Source organism: Jatropha curcas, chromosome 2, assembly GCF_041381405.1.
Source record: "Jatropha curcas cultivar XTBG-Jc1 chromosome 2, XTBG_Jcur_1.0, whole genome shotgun sequence".
Classification (NCBI taxonomy): Eukaryota; Viridiplantae; Streptophyta; class Magnoliopsida; order Malpighiales; family Euphorbiaceae; genus Jatropha; species Jatropha curcas.
Window position 1 is genome coordinate 29,601,276 of NC_143152.1, and position 17,900 is coordinate 29,619,175.

Consider the following 17,900-nt stretch of genomic DNA (forward strand, 5'->3'; position numbering starts at 1 on the left):
TTTTTATTATCCAAGTAAATTTTAGTTACGAGGGTTGGGCTTGTCGATACACCACAAAATGGGCCGTGTCTGGTCTTCTGGTTTCTTTTCATATGTTGGGCCCGAAATATGTTGAGGCCCAATAATGATTGGGTTTTGATCCTTCTGTCGTTTAAGTTCAAGGAAAAGGAAATCTTTTCAGTTCTTCATAAACGACAACACAGATTTTCTCTGTCGTCTATGAACTGTAGGAGGAACAGTTTTTACCGTTGTCTAAAAAAATCACCCCTTGTTGTCTTCTACAAAAACTACAGTTTCAGAGTGGCAAGTAAATTAGAGCAACCCACGGTTGCATCCGAATGCTATAAATGTCAATCCGAATTGTAAACTAGAGTAGTTAAGAAATGGAGGCCAAAGTTTTCCTTTCCAAGAGACGAGTTGACAAAAACAAGTGCGCTCTTGAAGTGTCAGTGAACCAGTGGGTCAACAAATGAAAATAGAGTACAAGTACGAAGACAAGAAGACGCCAGATTCAAGAATTTTGTTTCTGAGGTCGTCTACTGGAGATACTAAAGAAGAGTTGAGACTCATACTTTTGTGATTTAAAAGCAATTATTAAGAAAAAAGGAAAATAGAAAACGTAACGGTCACCATTTGGTTTCCGAAAGAGCTCCTAAATTCTTTACCTAAAAGGTTTTGGAAAGATCCCTTTGAAGCAAAGATTGACGAGCTGCTTTTGTCGCCAAAAAAATCTACTCGAGGTAGTGTGCTTCATATCTTCCTGTCTTTTGGATTTGCAGGGCCTCGCTCTCTCCCCCATATATCACTGGAAAGATGCTCTCTTTGAATATCACCCTAGCCTCTCCTGTCACTTTCTCTAAATCCAACTACCACAAATACCCCATAAATGCTTATCCTTCTTCTTCTTCTTCTTCTTTACTAAATCCAAGTCTTATTAATAGGACTCAAAATCAAATTGCTTTCTTTCAGAAACCCAACTCTCAAATTACTGCATTGAGCACTAAGGTCTCTGACTTCGGCCAAATCCATGGCTACCCAGTTGGCCTTTCTTCAACGTTCACTACTCAGATCTGTGAATCAAACAGAGTCCACAAGTACCCATCTGGACTTTTCTCAAAACCCAGATCCTATATCGCTAAAGCAGCTGCATCTGAATCTGAATCAAGCCCTGAAGAAGAAGCTAGTTTGGATTCACAGCCTAAAGATAAAACTTTCCAACTTGCTATTGTTTTCGGTCTTTGGTACTTCCAGAATATTGTTTTTAACATTTACAATAAAAAAGCATTGAATGTTTTTCCATATCCATGGTTTCTTGCTTCTTTCCAGCTCTTTGTGGGGTCTATTTGGATGTTTATTTTATGGTCATTGAAGTTGCAACCATGCCCTAAGATTTCAAAGCCATTCATTATTGCTCTTCTTGGACCTGCACTATTTCACACTATTGGTCATATATCAGCCTGTGTGTCATTCTCTAAAGTTGCTGTTTCTTTCACTCATGTTATCAAATCATCAGAGCCTGTTTTCTCTGTTATATTCTCTTCATTACTCGGTGATACTTACCCTTTAAAAATCTGGCTTTCAATCCTTCCTATTGTTCTTGGTTGTTCCCTTGCTGCCATAACTGAAGTGTCCTTCAATTTCCAAGGCTTGTGGGGTGCTTTGATTAGTAATGTTGGTTTTGTATTTAGGAACATCTACTCAAAAAAGAGTCTGCAGAGCTTCAAGGAAGTTAATGGACTTAACTTGTATGGTTGGATTAGTATAATATCATTAATTTATTTGTTTCCTGTTGCGGTTGTTGTTGAAGGGTCTCAGTGGGTTCAAGGGTACCACAAGGCTATTGAAACCGTTGGCAAATCATCAACATTTTATTTTTGGGTGTTGCTTTCTGGTGTCTTTTATCATCTCTATAATCAATCCTCTTACCAGGCACTTGATGACATTAGCCCTTTAACCTTCTCGGTTGGCAACACAATGAAGAGGGTGGCGGTGATTGTGTCTACTATTTTGGTGTTTAGGAATCCAGTTAGGCCTTTGAATGCAGTTGGATCGGCCATTGCCATACTGGGGACTTTCCTATACTCTCAGGCATCTGCTAAGAAAACCAACAAAACTGAAGGTGAAAAGAAGAGTTAGACAGATATAGATGGACCATTTTGGATCTTGATAGTCTTAGGCTTAAATAACTCTTGCATTCCCCTTTGTTTACTTTGTTACAGTTGGGATGTTTCATTGTTATTCTTAATTTTACAATCCTTGCTTCCTTTTTCCAATTTTCTCCATGATGTGTAGCTTATCATTCACTGTTTCTTTTAAGCTTTTTTTTCCATGTGCCCTGCATATTTTCTTTGGAATTGAGAGAGGACTAAGAAATTTTGTAGCAGTTTACAGTTTGTTGTTTTCGTCTACTAGTGGTAATTGACTGGTAAACTGTTGGTTACAGCAGGTATCCATTTAAAGAGTTTGCCAGATAAAGTGGCAAAACATTATTTTTTCTTATTATATTGTTTAGGTATATACTTGCATGTTGGCGGAAAATCATAGTATATGGCTTCTTTTAGCTGCGGTTCTTTTTTAACTTTTAGCTATATCAGTAAGCGTTCTCAAATCCTAAATTGAGTCTTAGTTTTGAAATTTAACATTGCTACTGATCTTTTGTTGATGGAACACTTGTATAAAGTGACTAAATGTTTGGTTATATAATCCTTTGTATTTCTAGTGCCTCTGTCCTATATATCATGAACTTGGTCTGATATTAACTTCTTAAAGACTAATTTCCATTATTTGAGAACATAGCTCAGGTTTAAATGCCTTTTCAATTCAGCTTCATCCAGCTTATTTATGTTTTTCCTGTTGGGGTGAACAGTTTTGTCCAAAAATTTGGAACTAATATTAGTGTTTTCATTTGGCTTTGAGGGTACTTAATCTATATATATATATATATATATATATATATATATATATATATATATATATATATATATATATATATATATATATATATAGCAAAACCTTGAAACACCTAAAGCAGTGCTGATACAGGTAGAAAATAGATTCTTGCTACTGATGCAAAGTTCTATGAGATTGATTCTTTACTGCATTCAGCTTTTAAGACATTAGATTTGTTTTTCTATATCATATTGTTGGTGTGGTTTCAAGGGTGACATATTCAAGATGACTCCAAAAAAAAAGCAGTTATTAAAGCAGTTTACCCATTTGTCAAGATTCTTAATTGTTATTTCCAATTTTATGAGTTTATTTGATGATATGTTATTTCCAATGGTGCTTTGATCTTCTCTCTCAAGTTTAGGGTTCAAGATTTAGATAGGATGGAGTCAATAAGTCATGGTTTTGCAATCCAATGATGCTACATTCCATATTCTAATTTGAGTTTTTCAAATTTTGTGAAATTTATTTGAATTTTTTTTATTATATTATGTAATATGGAAGAAAATGTTCCATTTAGCTCCTCTGGTTCAATTTTATATTTCAATATTGAGAGTTTAAGAGTGAAAAATAAATAAAATAAATGACAATGTAATCAAAAAAGGAGGAGAATTCAAAGTAGGTTTGAGTATTTAGGTTTGATCAGATCAAATTAAATTGAATGATGTCTGATTAAAACAACTAAACATTGAAGATGTAAAATCGAATTAAGTTGAACCAAATAAATATGGAGAATTTAAAAATGGAATTAAAATGTTTTAATTGTACTGATAGAAAATCGAACCGAACTAAATAATTGAATTCACAATTTGTATCTTCCTAAACAACCGATTTAGCTGAAAAATCAAAGGTATTTCAGTCAATTTTTTTTCTTATTTTTATATGTACATGTATGGGGCAGTTGGGGAGAAAAAGCCGTCCACGCGGTGCCACCTGTCTCTCTCTCTCCCTCTCCCTCTCTCTCTCTCTCTATATATATATATGATAAGAAGGGAAATGGGGAATTCAGAAAAAAATTAAAAGGAGGGAGTCTGATTTTATACAAAGAGTTGCGAAATTAAAGAAAAGTCATGAAGCTCAAGAAGGCAGCAGCAGAAACCAAGTCTCAAGTGTATCTGGAGAACAAGAGAAAGGTCTTTCTTGTCTTTCTTTCTGTATTAATTAGCGTAAAACTTAGAGAGTTGAATTAACTCTAGGAATTTATTTTTGTTCGTTCTCTGCAGAAGAAATGGGTTGACAAATCTGGCCATAATTGCTTCATGTTGTTTGCAAGATCACTGTACATCACGTGGGGTGGTCATGAGAACTGGATATGGAACTGTTTCAAGGAAACAGGGTACTTGGTTTGCATTTTTTTGACCTTAATTTTGTTTTTGAACATTTAATTAGTTAATTAATTATACTGTTCCTATTTCACTTTCAGGGAGGAAAACGTTGAAGTAGCAAAACTATCCCATGTGTGCTGGCTGGATGTAAGAGGAAAATTTAGTGTATCAGATCTCTCGCCGGGAATTGTATATGAAATTGTTTATCAAGTGAAGTTGACAAATGGAGCGGATGGTTGGGAGCTCCCCATCAGCCTGAAGTTGTCGCTTCCTAATGGAGTTGTCCGCCAACGACAAGTCGTTCTTCTTGAAAAGCCAAGAGGGGAGTGGACAGAACTCAGCGTAGGCAACTTCTTAGCAGAGGAGGGAGAGACAGGAGAAGTCTGCTTTGATATTTATGAGCATGGAGGACACTGGAAGAGAGGGCTTATCATTAGAGGTGCCATTCTTAGGCCAAAACATCCACTCCAACGCCAAATTTAAATCCTAGTTAATTCTTGAAATTCACATTTCTTTTTGCTTTTTTTCTATAACTTATTTATTTATTGTATTAATATTTTCGTTTCATATGTTATGTTTTGTTTATCCGTAAGGTATTTTTTTACCGATGGATTGTTATAGCACCTTTTCGGATTTTATTTATTTTTTAGGCTTTACTTAATTTCCAAAAAATTTGAAAATTAAATGCATAAATATGGTATTTAAATTTACAAGCGAAAATAATTATTTCGTCTCTAGATTTTACAAAATTAATTAACTCATTCTTGTATTTTAATATTAAAGATTTAATTCTTGAAATTTGATTCTCATTAACGGGTCATTTTATTAAAAATTTATTATTTTTCATTAAATAAAACTAAAAAATAAGAGAGAGGAGGATGGACATTTTAAAATGACAAATGGTGCTTTTAATAAAATTTGGGATGACCCATGTCTAACCCACCATCACCAACAACCACCATTTCCTGCGAAGTTATATCTCAAAATGCAGAAAATTCTGCCTCTTTCATTAACAATTTTGCAACAATCATGGCAATGGAAACAATTTCTTGCCTCATGGTGCTCTCTACTGGTCATGATCTGACCTTAGCTAAAAATAATTTCCTTATCCAAGTACGCACAACTACTCTAAAATGGTGAAAATACCATCAAAATGGCAATTTGTATTAGAAATTCATCATCCAAGGCATTTGACAAATTATCTTTGATAAAAATTCCATCACTCAAAAAGTATCTACAGTATAAATGCACGCAACGAAAAGGGGACATGTGAACTAACTTGATCAAAGGGAGCAGATTCAAGCGATCCATTGGCACAAATCTTAGGAACATCTAGAAACAAACATATGACACAAAGAACATCACTCAACGGCATCTCAGATTCGTGTTAAACGAGTTCAAAATGTAGCCTCTCCAATGAATTGAAGTGTAAAGAGATCTGTGAAAAATAAAAATTGAGGGATTTGGATGAGAAAGTTGTGGGTGGCTCGAAGGACCCAACCCAACTTGCTTCATTCTCCTCCTCCTCCATCAAATTTGGATCCTCAATCAGTGGCACTAGCCACCACGATTTCATAGATAGACTCCGATTTATTTATTTAACTTTTGAGTTTCCACTATTGCAAAAATGGAGACAAAGGTAAAGAAGGATGATACCAATTTTAATTTTGTCTTATCATAAGGGTATATTAGTCTTTAATTATGCATCTAAAGACGAAAATCAATAAAATTAAATGGAAGGATACGGAACTAAATTTTAAATACTAAATATTTAATATAAAAAAAATACGAGTACAAATTAATTAATTTTATAAAATCTTACAGAATTTAAAATTTTTAACTAAATAGCACCCTAAACTTCAAGAATGAATTTTATACAAAGAAAAAAAAGAGAAAAAAAAAGGCTAATAAAGGCACATAGTCTGAATAATCAAAAATAGAAAGACTACTTTCAAAAAAAAAAAAAAAAAGAAAGACTATGTCGTCGCGTCGGAGGAACCAGCAGCGAAGGCGATCTGTCAATATCACAGAAGTAAACCATTCGTCTTCGACGGAGACAAGTTCAAAGTTAAGAACTTCAAATCTCTGTTTGCTGTGCAACTTGACTTATTAAAAGTTTCAGTTTTTATTTTCTTTTACTCAACTTGTTTTCTAGAAAGAATAGATCCATTCTTTTGCTGATGTGACAAGTGTTGGTGAGATGAATGCATTTTAATTCATTTCATTTTTTACCCTTTAACCTTTTAATTTGAGTTAAGAAGAAATAGGTAAATGGATGTAAAAGATTTGACCTTTGTTTACTTCCCCTTTAACTCTGAATTAGATACAGAAAAAGGATAGAATGAAACCAAATGTTAATGTGTAAGTTATTAGTCATATAATCCCAGTTCACCACGTTGCTTAAATGATTGAATTAAGCTGATGAGACAAACCAAAAAAATTCAACAGAAAAAGTCCCTTTCACGTTGTTTTTTTTTTTTTTTAATAAGGAGAGCAAAGCTCTAAGAATTACAAACATATTCTAAGGTGGCATGGTGGTAGATGATTTTGAGTTCCTAATGGGTAGCTACTTGCAATTTATTGAAGGCGTCTTTAACCATGCTGTATCTCCATTGTATCAGACACTACTGAACAACATTGACCAATTCAACACTGTTTTCACTTTCCAGGTCCACTTTTGATAGGTAAAGAAACTTCAAATGAAATTGCATATCCAATTTCCGGTTTCCTGCAACTTTTGTATAAATTTACGTGTGGACTCCGTGTCAGTACTCTTTAGGACTTTTGCTAGGAACTTGAAGGAGAAGTAGTACTCTCATTAATAATTTTCAATAGTTCTTTTGTAAGGTTATAACTGTAAAATCGAACAACTTGGCTGACTTGTCTTTGGAAAGAAGCTTGAAAGAAAATCAATTCAGCTTATTGGCTATTTTCTACGACTTTTCTATATCCATTAAATACCATTGCATGACTTGGCTTTGGTTAGGTAAGACTAGGTCTTAGGATGTAAACTTGAAGCATATAGAACTCATCCTTAAAAGGCTGTGAGTCATTCAATGGGAGAGCAATACTTTATTTTTCCTTCATTTTCTTGGGCGTTCAAAGTTAAGTTGTATTTAAATTTCTTGTTCTTTCTTGGGGTCGGGGTCAGAGTTTTATTTGTTTCTTTGCTTTGAGGGAATCTTGAGAGTTGCTAAAGAAGATACCATGGCTTCTCTGGCGTTTCTTGTAGTTAGTCCTGTTGTTAATGAGATAGTTAAAGTTGCTTCTTCATTAATCAAAGAAGAGTTTCTTTTGCTCTGGGGTGTCAAGGATGACATAGTGAAGCTTTCAAGCAATCTAACTGCTATCCAGGCCACACTGAATGATGCAGAGGAGAGGCAACTCGATGAGGAGCATCTACGAGACTGGTTAGGAAAGCTTAAAGATGCAGCTGATGATGCAGAGGACTTGCTGGACATTTTTGCAGCAGAGATTTTTCTTTGGAAGAAAAAGCATGAGAAACGCAGAATTCCGACCCCCATAAGTGCAAGTAAGATTTGTATTCAATCTGATACTGCACATAAGATTAAGGAACTTTCAGCAAGACTAGATATAATTGCTGAAGAAAGACAAAGGTTCCATCTCAACATCAATGTCAATGGTAGGATGTCACAATCCCATGACCGGCCACCGACTGATTACTTTGTGGACACAAAAAATGTTTTTGGTCGGGAGGATGACAAAGAGAGAATAATTGATCTGTTGGATAATTCTGATGAAGAAGGTGACCTCTCTGTCATGCCCATCATTGGGATGGGAGGCCTCGGCAAAACAACTCTTGCTCAACTCGTCTACAATGATGAGAGAGTAAAGGAGCGTTTTGAATTATCTAGGATGTGGGTTTCTGTCTCAATTGACTTCAACTTGACAAGGATCCTTAGAGGGATAATGGAATCTTATTCCAAGATGGCTCTTCCTGCCGACTTATCACCAAACCTAATATTGTCGCGTTTCCGAGATTTTTTGCCTGGAAAAAAATTTCTACTTGTTCTAGATGATGTCTGGAATGACAATTACAGCGACTGGGAGCCACTTTTAGAACTCTTGAAATTAGGGAATAAGGGAAGCAAAGTTTTAGTTACTAGTCGAAGCAGAAAGGTTGCAGATATTGTCGGCACTTGCCCTCCCTACCTTTTAGAGTATTTGCCTGAAAATGAATGCTGGTCACTATTTGAAAGAATTGCATTTAAGAAAGGTGATCTGCCATATCCTCGGAAGAAAGATTTGGAAGATATTGGTAGGGAAATTGTTGCCAAGTGCAAAGGTTTGCCATTGGCAGTAAAGACAATGGGGGGCTTGCTGCGTGGCAATACTGAATTACAATATTGGAGAAGAATTCTGAGAAGCAATACGTGGGAGTTAGAAGACCAAAACATTCTGCCAGCTCTAAAATTGAGTTATAATCACTTGCCATCTCATCTAAAGCAATGTTTTGCCTTTTGTTCCGTATTTCCCAAGGCATATGCTTTCGATAAGAAAGAGTTGGTCAAACTCTGGATGGCTCAATCCTTTGTTCAACCCATAGAACAAAACAACACAGAAGAGATTGGAAGTGAATATTTTGATTTCTTGCTCACGAGGTCCTTCTTCCAACTGTTGAACATCAACAATAGCGTAAAATATAGAATGCATGATCTTATCCATGATTTGGCACTATCAATTTCTGGCCCACAGTATTATCAAATCAAGGACAACAATTTAGATTTTCAGCCTGAAAATTCTAGAAATTGGCGTCACGTGTCTTTGCTTTGTCAAAATGTTGAAGAGCCTTCCATGAAGATAGCCAATCATTCCAAGAAGTTGCGCACGCTTTTACTACCTCGTGAACACTTGACGAATTTCGGTCAGGCTCTGGATAAGCTGTTTCACTCAATGAGATACATTCGAGCCTTGGATCTGAGTTCAACCACAATTACTGAATTGCCAAGCTCCATTGAAGAGTGCAAGCTGTTGCGCTACCTTGACCTCTCTCAGACACAGATCAAAGAACTTCCCAACTCAATTTGCAGCTTGTACAATTTGCAAACTTTGAAGCTCTTGGGGTGTCTTTGTCTTTTCGAACTCCCTAAGGACCTAGGTGATCTGGTTAATCTTTGTCATCTTGAGCTGGATGACATGTTCTGGTTCAAATGCACCACTTTGCCAGCAAATTTAGGCAACTTAAAAGGGCTAAGGAATCTGCACAAATTTAAGGTCGGCAATCAAACTGGATATGCAATCAGAGAATTGAAAGAAATGGTTTATCTTACAGGAGAACTGCATATATCAAATCTTGAGGTTGCAGTGGATGCAACAGATGCTAAACTGAATGAGAAGGAGAGGCTTCAGAAGGTAGTTTTTGAGTGGACTAGAAGAGATGTCAATTCACAAGATGAAGCAGCAGAGGAGATGGTGCTTAGAGACCTTCAACCTCACTCAGATCTCAAGGAGCTTGTAATTTCTAATTACGGGGGAGCTAGATTTCCATCTTGGATGACAGAAGGTCAGCTTCGAAATCTGGTCTCTATTTCCTTGTTTAATTGCACAAAATGCAAAATCCTCTCTCTTGGTGGGCTGCCCAACCTCAGGTCTCTCTATATTAAAGAGATGCAGAATTTAGACATATTACAATGCCCTTCCCTACGTGGGCTAAAGATCAGTAGCTGCAGTAGACTAAGTGAGATACCTGAGTTCTTGCCTAACCTGACAGTTTTGAAGATCAAAAGATGTGCTTCATTGAAGGCTTTGCCTGTAACTCCATCTCTGATGTTCCTGATACTGGTTGACAATCTCGTTCTTGAGGATTGGCAGGAAGTAATATTGCGAAGAATCACCAGAAATAATCAAGGCGAGTTTGTAAGCCAACCCTATCCATCTTTAATTGGCCTTCTGGAGATGAAAGTTATTAACTGCCCCAAGCTGCAAGCACTCCCACAAGCATTTTCTCCACAGAAATTGGAGATAAGCGGGTGTGAACTGTTGACTGCCCTCCCACCTTCAAGGTTTGCACAACGTCTTCAGCATTTAGCATTAGACAGAAGCAATAATGGAGTACTACTAAGGGCAATACCTGATACCAACTCTTTATACTCCCTGGTAATTTCTAATGTGGCAAATGTCGTCTCTTTACCAAAACTGCCTAATCTTCCTGGGCTCAAGGCTTTGTACATCCACAATTGTGAAGACCTTGAGTCTTTATCTGAAGAGGAAGGATCATTTCAAAGCTTATCATCTCTCAGGTTATTGTCAATTCAAGGCTGTCAGAAGCTTGGGACATTACCAAATGAAGGCTTACCTACCCTCCTAGAGTGTTTGAGTGTTGGCTCTTGCCACAGTTTGCAATCTCTGGGCAACAAGGGGACACTAAAAAGCCTCATCTCACTCCAAGACCTTTACATTGAAGATTGTCCCCTGCTCCAGTCCTTCCCTGAGGATGGCCTTCCTACATCCCTTCAGCATTTGTACATTCAAAAATGTCCGCAACTGACGGAGGGATGCAAAAAGGATGTAGGACCAGAATGGACAAAGATTGAAAACATCCCTGACTTAGAAATTGACTTGATACAAGTACGCTCAACCCCACAACTGCCAAAGAAGAAACCTTGGTATTATCATTTCGTCTGTGGGAAAGGTTAGCATGATAATAAACTAAACTACTATTATTTTCCACACTTTCATTTTTTTCTTATGGTTCATTGCTTTGGCACCTGTACAAAAGAGTAAAAGAAATTTCAAACCAGTCATTGTATAATTTTTCAAAAATTGAATGGGTGTATTTTGGGGCTGAAGCAATACAGTTTCTCTCCTACTCGCATTAGTCTGTTACTGCATTGATTGAAACTAATGCTGAATAGATTTGGCAGGACTGAATTCACAAATAGAGATGGAGCTAGGAGAATCTTCTACTCCACCAGAAAATTGTGAGTGCCTAACAACCTAGCGTTTAATTTCTTTTTTCCCTTTTCTGCTTTTTTTGATATGGATTTAAGGTATGAGTGTATATCACAGGAATCACAAGTTAAACAATGTGGAAATCTTCTCCACCAATTTAAGATATTAGACATGAAGTAATATTTGATTAGCAAGATTGCATGACATCGAATTGTAATGAATGAAAATTTGAAATTTAACTGGCTTTATACCAGAAATCTTTATTAGAAGGTTGCTCCCTTCAGGCCAATCAATTAAGAGTGCTAACCTATACATACATAGGGAGATAGGTATAAGAATTTGTATAATGTAAAAGGGTTGGTTAAGAGGGTTGGTTAAGTAAAGCAAATGAGCTTTATCTTTTGTTAATTTGGGAAAAGACTGGAATGTGAGTGCTTGTGAAATTTTTTCTGTGATCTTACAAGAATTTAAAGGTTTGACTTCCTAGGAAAAAAAGAAAAAAAAAGAACATTCATGATTTACTCATCAAGAATTTGTTTGCATTACAAAATTGAACTACTAAGCAATATGAAGAAAATATGGAACATGTAGCAAATAAAGTAACATTACTTCCCTGCAGCTACATACAGCTTCCAGCCTTGAGAATTGAAGTAAAAATGCTTAAACCTGATTTGCTGGCAATTGAAGTGGTTCAGAGACGGATTTATTCTGAATTTTTATACAGCACTGAACAGTGATCAAGCGGCCGGCGAAATTTTTCTGGCTTGGGAGTTGAAACTAATAAGGTCAACTTGATAGACAGGGAGATTGTTACTTGGTGCCATTTCGAAGCCATATGTCTGCTCTCCTCATCATTGACGCGGTCTGTAATGTACTTACCTAGAAATTGTTGTCTTCTTGTGCATTTTCTGTATTTGCTTTGAGGCTTGTTAGGGCTTTGCTTGGTATTTGCAACTTGTCTGCCTGTACTTCATGATTGATAAAAGGAGCTCTGTCCTCCTGTATTTTAAGATCTAATCTGTTTTATGAAACTCATGGAGCTTGAATGGAATTTTAATATTTATCAAAAAAAAAAAAAAAAAAAAAAGAAAAAAAAAAGAAAAAGACAATTTATCCAAATTTTGGAATTTATTACATTTCTTCATATTGTTGCAATAGGGTCTCCAATTCTGCTCAGCCTTCCTGTCGTAGTTGAATGGCATATAAGCTAAGTAAATATGCAATGTGCATTGCTTGTTTGCAGAAAAATACATGCTTTTTTTTTTTTTTTTAAATTACATTACAGATAAAGCATTAAGAGTTTGACTTGCAGCCGGAAACTGCTTTCCCTATAGACAACAGGGTTGACCTTGAATGACAAACCTCACATTGTGTTTAGCATTAACTACCATAGAAGCTATCTCTTTTCGAAAATGCCTTTGAGCTCGAGTACGGTCAGGAACAATCCTTCAGATCCACTATTTCACTTGTTCGCTCCCCATGCTTTCGCACCCCAGCGTCGGTAGGGACCCAGAGAGCTGCCTTCGCTTTTGGCGTTCCTTCGTAGATCTTTGGATTTCACCCCTACACACGAAATTCCACTCTCCCCTGTCCCACTCAAGTGAATTGGTTTCGAGAGCATTCCGCCAGTTTTTGGCGACTTTCACTTTCAACCCGATTCACCGCCTACGTGCCCTTTACGCCCAGTCATTCCGAAGAACACTTGCCCCCCCCGTCTTACCGCGGCTGCTGGCACGGAGTTAGCCGGGGCTTCTTCCTCGAGTCCTGTCATGATCGCGCAGGTGGATTAAAACGCAGCGATTTATTCTCAAAAATTAACTTCTCGATAGTTAGAGAGTAGAGTAGAGTAGAGTGAGGTATCTCATCAATTTTAATTTACAATATTATTCTTTCCCACTCGTGACGGAAGACTTCAGCCGCCAATGATAACTGCGGGGTGAGCAAAATGACCGATTTAACCCAATCAACGCTATTCGAGTCAGTTGGTTTGCTTGTTTAATTTTCGATTTAATTCAATTCGATTTAATTCAATTCGATTTCATTGGAAACCATCTGCGATTCGATTTGCTGAACGGACCATTTGCTCACGCATGCAAAATTTAATATATTTGGATATCTCGAATTTTAAGAGTTCTTTTTAATTTCATTCCATTTTGATGTTTTTTAAATTTCACCTCAAGTTTGATTTTTTACAGTAATATACCATCAAATGGTAATAGCATCTCCAGTTGCAATTAACAATGAAATTACAATTTTGACTTTTCGGAAGACCCCTCAACCAAATAAATAAATAGAGTTTAGCAGAGCGAAATCTGGAAGACCGTAGTTGCGTTTCTTCGTTTTCTTATCATCTGTCCAAAATCTCAGTAAAATCCACTTGAAAGCCGCCATGGAATCTCAGCAAAATCCACTTGAAGCCGCAAAAACTGTAATAGATCCCGTGGTTGGCGAACTCATAAACCTAGCAACCTCCTTGATCAAAGACGAGTATCATTTGGTCCAAGGAGTCAAGGAAGAAGTCATAAAACTCTCAAGTAATCTAACAGCCATTGAAGCGGTGCTTAAAATTGCAGAAGAGAAGCGACTGGAAGAAACCCATTTGAGAGATTGGCTAAGAAAGCTGAAAAACGCAGTCTGGGATGCAGAGGATGTGTTGGATACTTTTAGAACAAATGCTTCTCTTTTGAAGAGAAAGCAAGAGGTGCGTTGCTTTAAGCCTCCTCTTAGTCTCAGTAAAACTTCTTATAAGTATGATGCTGCACATAAGATCAAAGAAATTTCGTCAAAATTGGAATTGATTGCTGAAGAAAGGAAAAAATTCCATCTTGACATTAATTTTGATGGTGAAAGACCTAGAATGGAAGAACCCACTTCTTCTTTTCCGGAGACAGCTTGTGTTTTTGGTAGAGATGATGATAAGAAGAGATTAGTTGATTTGTTGTTATCAGATGATTATGAAAGAGTAAGGAATACTTCCCTTATTCCTATTATTGGAATGGGGGGTCTTGGCAAAACAACTCTCGCTAGGTTGCTTTATAATGATAGGAGTGTGGAGAAGCATTTTGAATTTAGGATGTGGGTCCGGGTCTCCGTACCGTTCAACCTTACATCGATCTTGAGGGAGATGATGGAATCTTATTTGGAAATGCCTCTGGCGGTTGATCTATCTTCAAGCCTAGTACAGTCTCGGTTTCGAGAATTTTTGCCAGGAAAAAGGTTTTTACTTGTTCTAGATGATGTCTGGTCCGTCGACTATAATAAGGACTGGAGTCCCCTTTTACAGCTCTTAGAAATGGGGGAAAAGGGTAGTAAAGTTTTAGTTACTACTCGAAACCATAAGGTAGCAAAGATTGTAGATTCGCGATTTTCTCTCTTATTAGAATGTTTGCCTGAAAATGAATCTTGGTCTTTGTTTAAGAACAGAGCATTTAGAAGTGGGAATTTGTCAAGCTCAGTGCTCAAGGATTTGGAAGACATTGGCAAGGGAATTGTACGGAACTGTGGTGGTCTGCCTTTGGCAGTCAAGGCTATGGGGGATCACTTGCAAGGTATTGTCGAAGTAAGCAGGTGGAGAAAGGTAATGAATAAGAGCATTAACGAGCTTGAGGAATCGATTAATATTCTGCCTACTCTAAAATTGAGCTATGATTACCTTCCTTCTCACCTAAAGCGATGTTTTGAATTTTGTTCCATATTTCCCAAGTCGTATGATTTTGATAAGGAAGAACTAGTGAAACTCTGGATGGCGCAATGCTTTATTCAATCCCATGGGATAGATAGGGCAGAGAAGATTGGAATAGAATATTTTGATGAGTTGTTAGCAAGGTCCTTCTTTCAAGTCTCAACTATTCATGGTAAGGTGCAGTATAGAATGCATGATCTTGTCCATGACTTAGCACAATCTGTTTCAAGCACCTATTGTTGTCAAGTCAAGGATATTAAATTGTGCAGCTTCTCCAAAGGTTATCGACATATCTCATTGCTCTCTCAAGATATCGAGCAATCGGCCTTGAAGATTGTTGATAGTTCCATCAAGCTGCGCACTCTTTTATTACCTGGTGATCACGTAAAAGACTTAGGCCAGGCCTTTGGGAAAATATTTGATGGATTGAAATACATTCGTGTGTTGGATCTGAGTTCAAGCGTGCTTTTGCAGTTGCCAAAATCTATTGAAAAGCTGAAACTGTTGCGCTACCTTGACCTCTCAGAAACTGACATTAAAGTGCTTCCCGACTCAATATGCAACTTGTACAATCTGCAAACTTTGAAAATGTTGGGTTGTCCTTGGCTTTTCTCACTACCCAAGGACCTTGGGAAGCTAGTTAACTTGCATTATCTTCAGCTGGATGAAATGTTCTGGTTCAAGTGTGAGGCCTTGCCTCCATATATTGGAAAATTAATCAATCTGCACAATTTGTCAGCATTTCGGGTTGGCAGCAAGACTGGATATGGAATAGAAGAGTTGAAGGAGATGGCCTATCTCCAAGGAACATTGCACATTTCAACGCTTGAAAATGCAGTGAATGCAAAGGAAGCGAAGTTGAGTGAGAAGGAAAGCCTTCAGAAATTAGTATTTGAATGGAGCAACAGAGTCATTAATCCTCGGGATGAAGCAGCTGAAGAGAGGATCCTCGAAGACCTGCTACCTCATTCAAACATCAAAGAGCTCCAAATTTGTAACTACAAAAGTGTTGGATTGCCATCTTGGATGAGAGATGGACTGCTTCAGAATTTGGTCACTCTAACATTAAATCATTGCACGAAAACGAAAATCCTCACTCTTGGTCAACTACCCTGTCTTGAAGCATTGAACATCAAAGGGTTGCAGGAGTTGGAGGAGTGGCCAAATCTGCAATTGCCTACCCTGCATAGGCTAAAGATTTGTGACTGCCCCAAGCTAATAAGGTTACCTGACATATCCCATAAGTTGGGTATTCTGAAGATCAAAAGGTGCAAATCATTAAATGTGCTTCCTGTAACTCCATGTCTTGAGTGTTTGATGGTTGTTGATAATCCTAGTCTGAAAGACTGGAATGAAGTAACAGTGCCGCTTGAATCCAAGGAGGAAAAATCTTCTCTTCCAACATTAGCAAAATTGAAAATGGTAAACTGCCCTAAGATATCAGCATTGCCTCAAGTTTTTTCTCCAACAAAGCTGGAGATAACCATGTGTGAATCGTTGACAACCATCTCATCAACAGAGCATATGCAACATCTTCAACATTTAGCCTTAGACACATGTAGTTATGAAACTCTAGTGGGAATATTACCCTATGCCAGCTCTCTTTCTTCCCTTATCATATCCAACTTAGAAAATCTGGTCTCTTTTCCAAAATGGCCCCATCTTCCTGAGCTCAAGGCATTGTACATCCACTGTTCCAAGGAACTTGTGTCTTTGTCACAAAAAGAATCACTACGAAGCTTGAAGTCTCTGAAGCTCCTGTCTATCAAGGACTGTCCAAAGCTTGTGTCATTGCCAGATGAAGGGCTACCTGTTTCTCTTGAGTGCTTGAGCATTAATTCATGTGCTATAATGGATTCCCTAGGCCCTAAGGAGATACTGAAGAATCTTACCTCACTTAAGGACCTTCACATCCAGGATTGCCCCCTGATTCATTCATTCCCAGAGGATGGTCTTCCTGCATCTCTGCAGCATTTACATATTCAAAATTGTCCGCTCATAACAGAACGATGCCAGAAAGAGAATGGAGCAGGTCCAGAATGGCCAAAGATCATGAACATCCCTGACCTGGAAATTGATTGAACTAAAATGTCGAAACCAGATTCAACACCTAGGTGCTGTCATTTCATTTGTGCCAGAGGTTAGTATTGTTATTTAGACTCCCTTGTAAATCATATGTCAGTAATATAGTTAAATTGCAGCAATGCAGACCGCAGTATTTAATGCGTCGTATTTCCTAATTGTTCTTCTTTATGACCTATTACCGTATAGCAAGTTTATGTTGCTGCTGCAAAATTAGCTTTGGACTTGGAAACTCCTGGAATGAACTTGTATTCCAAAAATTTCCTGCAAAGGGAATCTACTTAACGTTGAAAACCAAGAACATTTGAATCCCTGTCCTGCAATGCTCCAATACAAGTTGATATGAATATTTTGGGCCAAAACCAGTGCATTTGCTTACATGCTCGGATTCTGATTCTTCTGATAGAAAATAGTTTTGAAGGATAAATTTCTTTGGGATAATTTGGTACTCTAAATAATTAATAGGATCATGTCTACTTAAGAGTTGGATGGTTACCACAGGATAGCAGTTGGTTCTCTTCAAAGCCAAAATTTTCAGCCATTGAAGGACAATGCAAATATGTGTTTCTAGCAGCAGTTTATGATCATTTTTCTTTCTGCTCAGCAGAATTTTTTCAATGAAGGTCTAAAATTCTGAACGGTGATCTGAGGTACTACAGCCCGCTAGATTATTAATTCAAAAGCTAAATTCACGATTTTAAATAACAACAAACCATTAGCTTTAAATGGTTTCAATTCTCCCTTTCTAAATACGAAACAAGATCAGAAAATCCAAACAACATTGTAGGTAACTCATGGGCCTAAAGGAGGCCGAGACAAAAAGGTCCAATGAAACCAGAATTTCCGAACACGTCCTATTTTTCTCTGCAACCCACAAAGAGACGGGCAAAGAGGGAAACATGTACTAGTGCATCAGCGTCACTTGCAAGAAAACTTCTCAGAATTAAGAAAAA

At 37.3% G+C, this 17,900-nt stretch overlaps 4 protein-coding genes and 1 long non-coding RNA gene across 7 annotated transcripts; 4 read left to right on the forward strand and 1 right to left on the reverse strand.

Moving 5' to 3' along the window:
* The first annotated feature begins 376 nt into the window (after positions 1–376).
* Positions 377–2,273, forward strand: LOC105632523 (Nucleotide/sugar transporter family protein). The gene has a single exon (XM_012214918.4). The coding sequence runs from the start codon at positions 814–816 to the stop codon at positions 2,134–2,136; it is 1,323 nt and encodes a 440-aa protein (XP_012070308.1). The 5' UTR covers positions 377–813; the 3' UTR covers positions 2,137–2,273.
* A 1,647-nt stretch (positions 2,274–3,920) lies between these two features.
* LOC105632524 (protein PHLOEM PROTEIN 2-LIKE A1) lies at positions 3,921–4,913 on the forward strand. The gene is made up of 3 exons (XM_012214919.4): positions 3,921–4,079; positions 4,170–4,282; positions 4,370–4,913. Exons 1-3 carry the CDS (start codon positions 4,017–4,019, stop codon positions 4,752–4,754), a joined length of 561 nt encoding a protein of 186 aa, XP_012070309.1. The 5' UTR covers positions 3,921–4,016; the 3' UTR covers positions 4,755–4,913.
* Positions 4,914–6,959: 2,046 nt separating this feature from the next.
* Positions 6,960–12,214, forward strand: LOC105632525 (putative disease resistance protein RGA4). Of its 2 annotated transcripts, XM_012214920.4 has the most exons (3): positions 6,961–10,923; positions 11,156–11,212; positions 11,803–12,214. In XM_012214920.4, the coding sequence occupies exons 1-3, from the start codon at positions 7,479–7,481 to the stop codon at positions 11,823–11,825; spliced, it is 3,525 nt and encodes a 1,174-aa protein (XP_012070310.1). In that variant the 5' UTR covers positions 6,961–7,478; the 3' UTR covers positions 11,826–12,214. The 2 variants fall into 2 exon arrangements, with proteins under 2 accessions (XP_089574143.1, XP_012070310.1); XM_089718017.1 differs by having other exon boundaries at positions 6,960–11,212.
* Positions 9,501–13,067, reverse strand: LOC149498580 (uncharacterized). Of its 2 annotated transcripts, none has more exons than XR_016319594.1 (5): positions 12,319–13,067; positions 10,592–12,182; positions 10,363–10,491; positions 9,979–10,287; positions 9,501–9,886 (listed from the first exon to the last, which is right to left on the reverse strand). It is a non-coding gene; the product is annotated as an uncharacterized LOC149498580 (long non-coding RNA). The 2 variants fall into 2 exon arrangements; XR_016319593.1 differs by having other exon boundaries at positions 10,588–12,182.
* A 267-nt stretch (positions 13,068–13,334) lies between these two features.
* On the forward strand, positions 13,335–17,105 carry LOC105632526 (disease resistance protein RGA2). Its single transcript, XM_012214921.4, has one exon. The coding sequence runs from the start codon at positions 13,573–13,575 to the stop codon at positions 16,945–16,947; it is 3,375 nt and encodes a 1,124-aa protein (XP_012070311.1). The 5' UTR covers positions 13,335–13,572; the 3' UTR covers positions 16,948–17,105.
* The last annotated feature ends 795 nt before the right edge of the window (positions 17,106–17,900 follow it).

Excerpts from the sequence above, each read along its gene's own strand:
- LOC105632523 (XM_012214918.4), top strand. The coding sequence starts at position 814 with ATGCTCTCTTTGAATATCACCCTAGCCTCTCCTGTCACTTTCTCTAAA.
- LOC105632524 (XM_012214919.4), top strand. The coding sequence starts at position 4,017 with ATGAAGCTCAAGAAGGCAGCAGCAGAAACCAAGTCTCAAGTGTATCTG. Across the intron at positions 4,080-4,169 it reads ATCTGGAGAACAAGAGAAAG|AAGAAATGGGTTGACAAATC; the intron begins GTCTTTCTTGTC and ends CGTTCTCTGCAG. Across the intron at positions 4,283-4,369 it reads AACTGTTTCAAGGAAACAGG|GGAGGAAAACGTTGAAGTAG; the intron begins GTACTTGGTTTG and ends TTTCACTTTCAG.
- LOC105632525 (XM_012214920.4), top strand. The coding sequence starts at position 7,479 with ATGGCTTCTCTGGCGTTTCTTGTAGTTAGTCCTGTTGTTAATGAGATA. Across the intron at positions 10,924-11,155 it reads TCATTTCGTCTGTGGGAAAG|GACTGAATTCACAAATAGAG; the intron begins GTTAGCATGATA and ends TAGATTTGGCAG. Across the intron at positions 11,213-11,802 it reads TTCTACTCCACCAGAAAATT|CTACATACAGCTTCCAGCCT; the intron begins GTGAGTGCCTAA and ends ACTTCCCTGCAG.
- LOC105632526 (XM_012214921.4), top strand. The coding sequence starts at position 13,573 with ATGGAATCTCAGCAAAATCCACTTGAAGCCGCAAAAACTGTAATAGAT.